At 50.7% G+C, this 10,596-nt stretch overlaps 1 protein-coding gene across 2 annotated transcripts in view; it reads right to left on the bottom strand.

Annotated features, from left to right (window-relative positions):
• AP1G1 (adaptor related protein complex 1 gamma 1 subunit) overlaps window positions 1–10,596 on the bottom strand; it is a 34,189-nt gene that overhangs the window by 5,869 nt on the left and 17,724 nt on the right. For both annotated transcript variants that reach the window (XM_019536097.1, XM_019536098.1), the window contains 11 exons: window positions 10,279–10,392; window positions 7,211–7,351; window positions 6,621–6,675; window positions 4,774–4,896; window positions 4,347–4,436; window positions 4,029–4,156; window positions 3,424–3,528; window positions 2,557–2,695; window positions 1,935–2,061; window positions 1,369–1,470; window positions 965–1,125 (listed from right to left, as the gene is read on the bottom strand). In XM_019536097.1, the coding sequence (XP_019391642.1) occupies window positions 965–1,125; window positions 1,369–1,470; window positions 1,935–2,061; window positions 2,557–2,695; window positions 3,424–3,528; window positions 4,029–4,156; window positions 4,347–4,436; window positions 4,774–4,896; window positions 6,621–6,675; window positions 7,211–7,351; window positions 10,279–10,392 (1,285 nt within the window). The remainder of the gene's footprint in view (window positions 1–964; window positions 1,126–1,368; window positions 1,471–1,934; window positions 2,062–2,556; window positions 2,696–3,423; window positions 3,529–4,028; window positions 4,157–4,346; window positions 4,437–4,773; window positions 4,897–6,620; window positions 6,676–7,210; window positions 7,352–10,278; window positions 10,393–10,596) is intronic.

Below are 10,596 nucleotides of genomic sequence, written 5' to 3'. Positions count from 1 at the left end.
ATGAACATCTTGCTGGGGTCATTTGACCCCAGTATTCTTTCCTGCCATGGCAGGGGGTCGGACTAGATGATCTGTTCAGGTCCCTTCCGACCCTAGAAACTATGAAACTATAGTTTGGTGTCGTCAACAACCTTTGCCAGTTCACTTTTAATACCCAAACCCAAATCGTTGATGAACATGTTGAAAGGCTCTGGTCTGAGTACTGAACCTTGAGGGACACCCAAGGGTTGACTCTGTCGTTCTTGGACAATAGGTTGGTCTGGGATGGTTGGGCAGGACTTGGACTAGATATGACTTCTGGAGGTCCCTTCCAGCACCACTTCTCTAGGACTATACGAAGTGATCAGGGAGGTTTGGCTCCTGCCTGCAATATGGTAACTAATGCAGGGGAGATTGAGAGCTCCATGGCAACTGACAGGAACTTCACATCTCTCTCAAGTACCAACACTGTAATTCAGAAACATTCAGGCAGACACATGTGCTTGCAAAGTCCCAAGCTACTTCAACCAAGTGCTCCCTAGGAGCACAAGCTGGGGCAGGCAGAAGTCACCAGCATTTTACGATGACAAGTAAGCAACCAGTCTGGCTCAAAAGCTGCGCAACGTGGGTTATGGCTCATACCTTGTCCCTTCAGTCTGTACAACACTGCCCCTTCCTGACCTCTTCCACCCAAACCTTTTCTGGGATGCAGTTACCAGCTTATCAAGGAAGCAGCATGGTCTCGGGCAAGACTGCACTGGCAGGGAAACTCCAGCTTGAAAGGCTCAGAGCTTTCCACAGCACGTACAGCTCAACAGCCCTAGGTGTCAGGCTGCAGAGCCCTTCCTGTCCTGAGGGAACACCTTTACTGCCCTGTGCGTCTTGGACTTGGCTCCTTCCGGGGTGGAGCTGAGCAGCAAACCTTTGAAAACCAGGAGTGGGCTCCTGTCCCACCATGGAGCCTGCGGGCAGGGGGGTGTCTTACCTTTGGTACTGCAGCCTGGAAAACAAAGTCGGTCATGTCCAGCTCCGTGCTGTTGGAGGCCTGTATCGTGATCACGGTGACACTGGGGTTTGTGTTTGACCTCTCAAAGGTGAAGTCAATCTTCAGCCCATTCTTACTGTACGCAGTGATAGAGGGAATGCCTGCAGAAGAGAGCAGCCGCCCGACAGGGACTTGGTGCCACCCAATGGCACTGGGCCCCCTTCCCATCACCAACCCAGTACAGCCTAGTGTGGAACTCTGACTCCATTAACTCATCTCCTTTGTCCTTCAAAACTTTGCTCTCAAGCTCTCAACTCCTTCCTCTTCACAGCCAGCCCTCAGCCCCCCATTGCAAGAGATGGGCACACCACAACACCCTGGGCTTGGTTGTCACAGGCTCCTACCAGCAGCAACGTCATTGAAGAGAGGCTGTGATGAGAGTCCATCCAGCAGGAACGGAGGTTGCGATATCTGTGGGGCAGGGGTGGGGGCAGAGGCTGGAGAACCTATGGGAAGTGTTAAGAGGAGACCAAAGTTTAGTTTGCAGGAAGTAGGGGAGACTTCTCCCACCTTGAGAACCAGCCAGTCAGCGCATAACACTTCTATAAGCAGACACCAATGGAACCATGTCCCCCCTGCCACCCACCTACAGGGCATTGCTGGTTTTGGCTTCTGTCAGCAGAGTAACCCCTCAAAGCAAGTGTTTCTCCAGGCAGAGAGAAGAGGCGCAGACTCCAACTTCTCCTGGTGAGTGCTCAGCCTGGCCCAAGGCAGAGAATGGAGAACCCCCATCTCAGCCCAAATCGTTCTGCTGTTTGTATCAGCCTGGGCTTCCACCCCTGAGGGCACAGCAAGCATGCCTTGGCAGATGGGTGCCTGACCTCTCACATCCACAGCCAGACTGACACCCCCTCCCTCCTACTGAGGGCAGAGGTCCTGGAAAGCTTCCACAGCAACAGCTGGGGCTCACCTGTCAGGTTAAGATCTCCCAGGAGGTCGAGGAGCTCCCCACCAGCAGAGGCCGGCTTACTCATTGGCGCAGTGGGAATTACTGGGGTAGTATCATTTCCTCCCAACAAGTCCAACAAATCGTTTGCCTAATGAGAAAGTGATAGAGGCAGTAACACACTCAGCTCCCCACTGCCTTCACTTTTACCCACAACAGACTCCACTTGTTTGCAGACTAAAGGGACCCACTGTTACAGACTAGTCGGAACACCTCTGAATGCTCCAGTGGTAACTTAATGCAGTTCATGGTCTCAGTCCTGGGCACTAAAGAACTGTGGCAGGGGAGAGAGGAGTCTCATGCCAGCACACAGGTCAGCACTCCTCCCTGGGGCTGTCTCCATCCATTTGCAAGCACCGCTCTTGCCTGTGCTCCTGTTGTGGCAGCCTCTGCTGCCCACTGACCTGCTCCCCCGGCCTGGAAACCAGCAGGGGAGAGGTTGCATCAGGCAGTCAAGACCTGGGTCGGAGAAGGTGGCAACAAGGAGTCAGGTGCTCACCAGGGAGACGGCACTGGTCTCCCAGCACCTTAGGTCAGAACAACAGTGGGAAAGGCTGCACTGTGGGAAGGGGGCAGCTTTCATTACCTGGCTGGTGGGCTGCAGCCCAGGAGGAGGTTTGGTTTCCAGCACTGCTGGCTCTGTCTCTCCATTGGTCTGTACAACCTCAGTGGGGCCATTAGTGGTCACCTTCTCCATAACAGGCATTCTCTCAAGCAGGGCTGGCCTGAAAGAAGCTGACACAGTTACACTGTGCCATCTCCCCTGGTCCCAACCCAAACCCCAAGATACAGTGAGAACGGGGTGCACAGAGTACCTGCCCTTCCCTGTCTGAGCTATGGGATCATACAAACAAGCCTGAGCCAGCTAAAGACTCTGACCCTGCCTCACTCGGCGTAACCTTGCTACTGACTGACACCGTCCTGCATAGCAGGGATGGAGATAAGTCCTGTCCCCATTAGCTACATGAGACAGGTTCCACTGCAAGGCTGGGACAGGAAGCCAGGACTCAAGGTGAGAATGGCTCAGCAAATCAGGCAATGGAGCTAGAAGATCCAATGGGAACATCAGTTATTCACTGCCAGCCTCAGCAACTTGAACAGGAAGATGATCACCTGGGTCTGAGGCCCAGTAGTCCCTCCTGGAAGGGTAGAGACCAAGCACAGGAGGCAGGGTGTGTGCACAAGGGCAGGTGACATGCCAGTTCAAGCTTCTGCAACCAAAGGAGCAGAGGAAGAAATGCTTTGCCCCAAAAGGTGGCACTCCCCACTGAGAGGTGAAGCTAGAGCCACTAAACATGATGCTGACTAGACTCCTAGCAAACTGCTGACATATCTGGAGTGCTGGAAAATGGGAAGCTGCACTAGTCAGAATCGTGAGCTTTGGCAGGACTCACATAGGCCATGGGGCTAGCCTCTCCCTTCTGGTGCCACACAGGGAACCTCTTGCACTCACCTCATGTGGTCATACTTTTTGAAGAGTGCGTTGTATTCCACTGCTCTCTGCTGAAGCTCCACGTCGATGCTGCTGCCATAGATGGACACCACCTTCTTGATGCGGCTGCAGGACAGATGGGGACCAACAGGTCTTCAGCAAGGGATCAGGGTACACCTGCAGGGCTGTTGCTGCCTAGCAGAGGTCTGTGGAACCCCTGGTAACTCAGCAGGGACAGCCACTTTAGTTTAGTTTTTCACCTGGTGTCTACACAGCCCTGCATGTCTCTGTTGTCTAACTATCACTTGGCTGGAATACCATGATGCGTACTGCCCAACAGCCCCTGGAGAGATGCATGCAAGGAAGAGAGCTGCTCATTCTCTTCTGGCAAAGCAGAGGGGAAGTCAGGACAGTGCACAACTAAGTGAAGAGTCTCTTCCCCAACAAAGAACTTTCAAGCGCAACTGCCAGCATCCGGCTGCAGTCTCCATGGAGTGCAGCGCACGCACGCACGTCAGACACTCTCTGACAAATACCCCGACTCTGTCCCTGCACACCTGGCACCCATGGATCTTTACCACCTGTCCTACCCTCCCATGCCATGCCAGCTCTTGCCAGACACTCACTTGACCGTGCAGGTGAACCGAGTGGAAAGCTTCATGATGGCAGTGAGAGCGTAGCCTCGCGTGACAGATACAGACATGTTTGATATCAGGATGCTTTCCAAGATATCAAGCACTTCATCTTCCGTTACCTGCAGGAACCAAGAAACCGGGGGAGTGTCAGACGTCTGTGCAGCAGACCCTTTCCAAGCACACAACAAGGTCATTTCCTCTCTTGCTGCCAAGGTGGGTGAGTGGGAGCTGTTCATGCAAATGTCCTCCTCTCGCATGTTCCCAAGAGCACCCAACTCTGGCCCCAGCTTTCCCCTCCCACAGGTGTACCTGAATTGGTTCCTCCTCTTCACACTGACCAGACACCAGCAGATCTCCATACTCTCCTATGCACCAGGAGGCCACCTGCACCAGGGACTGCTGTAAGAAGAAATCAACCAGATACATCAGGAACAAGCTGTGCAATATGCAAGTAAACAGAGCCGAGGACCAGAACAGCTGACCTAGAGCACCACGTACATGCAGCAGGTGTGGTCCTCTGGCCAGGCTCAGAGCCAGATTCCCAACAGGGCAAGCAGAACAGGAAGAGCGTGTCACTAAAAGAAAAAGTATAGCCAAGGCAAATACAAGGCTCCCACCCCTACTTGAAATGGTGATGGATGTTAGGCTTGGCCTGGAGCTTACCTAGCAAGCACCAAGTAATACTGGCTTATGACAACAGCAGTACGGAAACCAGAGGTCACTGCTAGACAAGTACCTGGGAGTAGTCGCCAAAGATAGCTTTGTAGAGTCTCTGCACAGTGTAGGCATGCATCTCCATGCTGTTGGTTATCAACTGGATCAGGTTGGGGACAGCATCATCACGAACATAGCTCCCTGCCTGAAAGAGGAATCACACCTTCAAGGAACGTGCCAGGTGTCCCTGTTCCACCTTCTTCCAACATACTCCCAAGAGCCTTACAAGCCACCTGAGGTCTGCTAGCAGTTAAAGGATTTCACCCTCCCTCCACATTTGCTAAATCTACCTGTCACATCTCATTAAATCCAAACTGTGAGCTCTCTGGGGAGGTGACTTATGATGCATGCGCATAGCAATGAGCCTTAATTGGGATCCTTCCTCCTCAGTGGGGGAAAAAGAGAAGCTGACTTGGCAACTTCTCCTGGCCACTGGGACTAGCCCTGGTGCCCACATAGAAGGGCCACAAGAAGACAAGACTCTTTTCAGAGGTTCATGCTGGGCCCATCACCGTGGGGGCCAGGAGAAGATGATATTAGGTTTGTAACAAGATGTACTGCATACATTTTCCCTGCTGGTGGAGAACAGCTGCAGTTTCCTAATACTGTATATCTGAGTCCAAAACATTCTCTGGACAGATTAACACAGCATTACACAGGCTCCCAGAAGCTTTTCTTTACTTGCCCCTATGGCAAAATTATTTCCTCATGGCCAGTGTTTTCCTCTTCCACCTTATGACAACCAGAGGAGGAGCAGACGCCCCTACAAAGGGAAGCTCTCTGAGCTCTCACAGGCCTGAAGGCATGACTGCTTTACAGGCCAGCCCACCTTGTATGAATTCATCCACACTGAGGGCATGGCACAGAGGAACCCTGGACTTCAATACCAACAGTAGCAGCATGAGACACAGCAGCACCAGGCCCTTCATACCAGGAGTGCCTTTGAAAAAACCCTTGGCTTTTGATGAAGGCAGTCAGATCCCACTCTGATGACGGAGGATGAGTCCAAGGGCCTGCCCTGCCAGCCTGCCTTTACAGGCCCTTTGGTTAAAGGCCAGGAACCTGAATACTGAGAGCCATCAGATGATCCACCCTCAACCCAAAAGCAGCTGTGGCAGAAAATCCAAAGAGAATGTGTGCAACCCTGATGAGCTCCGTTTCCTAGCCGGCACCCTCCATAGCTCCTCTCGACGTTCAAGAATTGGCTCTCATGAAAAATAATAAATATTAATCATCACCAAGGATGCTGCTCTTTTCTGTACTGGGACCATTCTGGCATCTGAGCCAGTCCCAGTTCCTCAGTAGAAGAGCCATAGTCTCAAATGTGCCCGTCAGCCTCACCAGGTTGACCAAGAATAAATCATCAGGGGAAACAGCAGACAGATCAGCTGGTCCTTGGTACTGTGGTTATGAAAAAGAACCTAGGACTACCCGACTAAGGTGGTCTATACTGACTAGGCCCTCGTCCCTCAGGCAGCATTTGGCCCCTTGGCCATGGCTGTCCCAAAAGGGCTTGTGTTTCCTTTTCCATCTGCATTGCCTGCAGCACAAGGAGGCCCTGAACCCAGCTAGAACCTCTGGGGATGCTCCAACACAAACCACAATGACACCATCCCACAGCAGCTTCCCCCAGGCTCTGTTGAAATGTGCTTTTTGCCTCCCAAAATAACATGAAAAGAACGACCTTGCCAAAAGGTTTCGGGACCCCACTATCCACCCCCAAAAGGTGCTCTATTCATGCACTGAGGCTGGCTGTTGGCAGCAGGACAGCGCACAGTGGCCAAAGACTCTAAATACTAATGCAGCCTCATCTCTGCAGGGTTAGAGCAAAGTGCCCATGTGCTCTCAGGGAACAGGCTTGCTACTTACTGTTGTCAGGACTCGCATGATTGTGTCTATGTGCCAACGCTTGGAAGGGGCATATCTGAGAAAACAATTTGGAAATCAAGTCAAAAGGTGACTACCATCAGCAGCTCCTGCTAGCATCCAAGCCTTCTCTCCATTCACCTCCCAGCCCGTTGTCTTTCAGGACGTCTTTTCACATTCCTTTGGAACCTGTCTCTCTCCAGCCTACAGGATGTCAGCTGACAGACCAGCAATCACGATGTAGCCCAGGGCACTCTGCGCAAACAGTGCCACAAGGTTGTTCTGCCAGCTAGAACATGCCCCCCACTGGTCACAGTGCAATAAGCTGGATGCACCAAATGCAGCATCTTGCTGCTTGGAATAGAGTCCAAGTCCTGGACTCGTTTAAACGACAGACCCAGTTGTTAAGCTCCCACATAAGATGCCCATCCCACAGCAGTCAGCACTAGACTATACTGCTCCTCTAGGCAGGCCTGCTGCCAACTTGCAACCTACTGAAGTGTCCCAGCCTCGTTTCTTCTAGGCAGAGGAAAAGTGCACACCTATATGATTCCAGACCCCAGAAGGGCATAACGTGCATATTAAGTCCTTACTTTTCTGCTGCAAGGAATATTCCAGATGCACAATCCGCCTTGAACTCAGGCTCACAGGAATCCAGGAAATACAGCAGTTCCTTCATCATTCCACGGATGTTGTTTCCATTAACCAGAGCAAAGCTCAGTTCCATCGCACGCCTGGGACAAGATGGAGGCAAGCGTAACAAATGACTTGGCTATCACAGGCTGCACAAATGCTGGTTTCTCATGCTCTCACTGTTTGGCAAGAGAGGAGGCAGCAATGCTCATTTATCCTGAGGGGGGAAGGGGCCCTGAAGCAAAGGGCCATCACATTCCCATCCATGGGCTGTTTCCAAGTTCTCCACCAAAGGGATAAAACAAAACAACGGAGCGGTCCCAGTAGTCTGCAAAGATCTGTCCCTGCAGCTAAGTTCAGCTGAGACATGGGAGAGATGGCAGGACAACCGCAGACTTTGGCAGGCTTCACAGGTTTTAGTTCAATTACCTGACTTCCTCCACAATCCAAAACAAGCCAAGCCAAGCCAGAGCACCTCACCCAGCAACCCCTGCACTCAGATCATAGCAGCTAGTCAGACTAGACACCCAGACTGGATTTAAAGGCTCCAAGTAATGGAGAGCCCGCCATGCACCCAGGCCAGCTATTGCAGGGGTTACCTCCAACCCCAGTGGTAAAAGTTTGGTTAGCCCTAGCTTCTAGCCATCAACTCATTTTTTCAGATGCTAAATCAGGTAGCTCTATAGCAGAGGCCTTCTGCCCATGTAAGTACTTGCTGGCAGTCACTAACCTACCCCTTACCCTACTCCCCAATAAACTACACAGACTGAGCTCGTGCCACTCTAAAGGCAATATTTCCAGATCTCAAAACATCAGTCCTGAAGCTCCTTCCTGAACCTCCCCAGTTTCCCACCATTTCGGCAGTTTGGGACTAGGGACTCATGTTCAGTTGGGTCCATATAACCCGAGTCCTTTTATTCCTGCTATTTAATAAAAGGTCTCTTATGCCTAACCCTGCTGGGCAACAGGCTTGTCCATGTGTGCGTCAGGTTAGCCAACAACACAGCCAGAGGCACTTTGCATAATGGTAAACTCTGCTCATGACAAATACATTTCTTGAACATGTTAAGGGATTAGTTCTCTTTATGGAGCTACCAGCCCCAGTTTGATCACATCCGGCATTTGCATCAAGGTTCACACGAAAAAGGCATTTTGTACTGCACCACCCAGGCATTTCACACATTACAACCTGGCTACTGGAGACAGGGACAGGGACGGGGCTTAACAGAGGACCAACAGTAAAAAGTACAAGATGGCCACACTTTTCCCTACACCCAGTTCTACAATCTCAAGCCTCACAGCTTCATCTGCTCCAAGGAGTCCATCATGCTGTGAGCCTACGGCTGGAATGACAAGTGCGTTGTCAGCAGCTTGAGTGTCAGCATTGCAAGGGAACGCTCTGCCGATGGATCACTCTAAAGCTTCATCCTCCAACAGCACAGAACAGAGTACAAAGTTTCCCTGGGGCTCCAGCATGCATTCACCTTCGTAGCAGTCTCCAACGCGTCTCACCTGACGTCCTATACTCAGAGGCCACACTAGTCCCTGACGACATAGCCATGCCTCTATTTATAGCCACATGCAAGTCCCAAGTCAGCAGCAGAGATATTCTGATCTACAGAATCCTTGTGCTGTAAGGATAGATTATGCAAAACCTACTAAAAAGATAGACTAAGCCCAGGTTTAGCAGAAAAGCAAACGCAAAGAAATCAGAACACCCTGGGCAAAGAGCAAAAAGAAACCTAAAACACAGTAGCACAAAATGCAGATTCACTTTGGCAATTAGCGTTCCATATGTATAGATCATCATCATTATAGTACAATCAAGAGTCAAAAAAGGAGTCAGGGCATCTCAGAAGGGGAAACAAAACCTGTTTGCAATATGCTGACGGCAAAAGGGGGGTGGAAATCTAGGGCTGCAAATGCAGAGACATTGCATCACAGAGCAAGCACACAATGGTCTCCATCTCTCCGATTCTGGTGCAAAAAAGCATGGTACATTGCACTGATTTCTAGTCACCAATTAGAAGACTCCTGACAAATAGGAGGGAGTTTAGAGAGAATGGTCAAAGAGCTGGGAAGAAGACTTACGAGAAAGATTAAATGAACTGAATATATGCAGCTCAGCCAGCGAGGAGACATGAGGGAGTGGGATGGGAACCGTAACAACAGCCCACTGAGCCAGCAGGACAAAGACCAGAGGGGGAAGAGTGACTTGATCGTGGTTAAAATGGTCATCAGGAGTAACAGGACAAAATTAAGGAGGAAGAAAATTTAGGCCAAATATCAGGAAAAACCTTCTTAATAGCAAGACAGAGTAGGCTCTGGATTCCCCAAAGGAGCAAGCGGCAACCTCACACTGAGCACTAAGAAGGAACAAGGAATGCTTCTGCAGTGCAAGGAGCAAAGCCAGACAATCTAACAGATTTGCCTCCCCATCCATCTTCCCAAGTCTTCTTGCCTAGAAACTGTACCACAATAGCAGAGCCCTGCATAAAACCCAGAACAGTGCAGAGCTGCCTAGTCCTCCACACAGAACAGAGCTGCTCTGGACATATAGTAATACAGTCATGGTGTCATTGTAGCTCCAGTGGTCCAGGGAGCATGAGAGAAGCGAGGTTTGTTGGGTGATATCATTTAATGATCCAAATACATAGCTGTGAGGGACATCAGATAAGCTGTACACAAGGAACTAAAAAAAGCTATTGCTCCTTAGCCTGCAACATCTGCTTCCTCCCTAGAGCTGAGGGAAGGCACTCTGAGCAGTTTTCAGATGCAAGTCTCTCCCCCAGCTGGAGAGAGAACTGAATAAAAGACATCACAGACCAAGCCTTACTTCTTGCATGTGGGGATTTACAGCTGGGGCGGGGGTTACCAAAAAGAGGCAAACTGCATTTGACATAAGTCAGTTCAACTCCCATGTTCCACAGCACAGGTCTACATTACCCTGGGCAGTTAACCTGCCTCTCCCCTCTCACTGCCCCACAGTGCAATCAGGACTCAACCAGTTCACCAATTGTGCAGTTACCGTTTAATGGAAACATCCAGATCCTTCAGGCAATCCACAATGGTGCTTCTGTGCCGCTGGACCGCATTGTGATCCGTCTGCACTGTCTTCAACAAAGACGTCAAGGCAACATATCTGGAATAAGAATGCAAGGCAGATTCCCACGTTAATTCTACTCATCCTCTTTCACTGTAAAAATGTTAGCCTTTCTCTGACAAAGCAACATGGATGGCCCCAAAGCAACATGGATGGGGTTTAACACTGATAAGTGCAAGGTGTTGCACATGGGGAGGAAGAACCGGCACCACACTTACAGGTTGGGGAACTCCCCTCTTGCCA

The sequence above is a fragment of the Crocodylus porosus genome, unplaced genomic scaffold, assembly GCF_001723895.1.
Source record: "Crocodylus porosus isolate Cpor-Errol unplaced genomic scaffold, CroPor_comp1, whole genome shotgun sequence".
NCBI lineage: Eukaryota > Metazoa > Chordata > Crocodylia > Crocodylidae > Crocodylus > Crocodylus porosus.
This window is presented reverse-complemented; position numbering and strand designations above follow the sequence as displayed.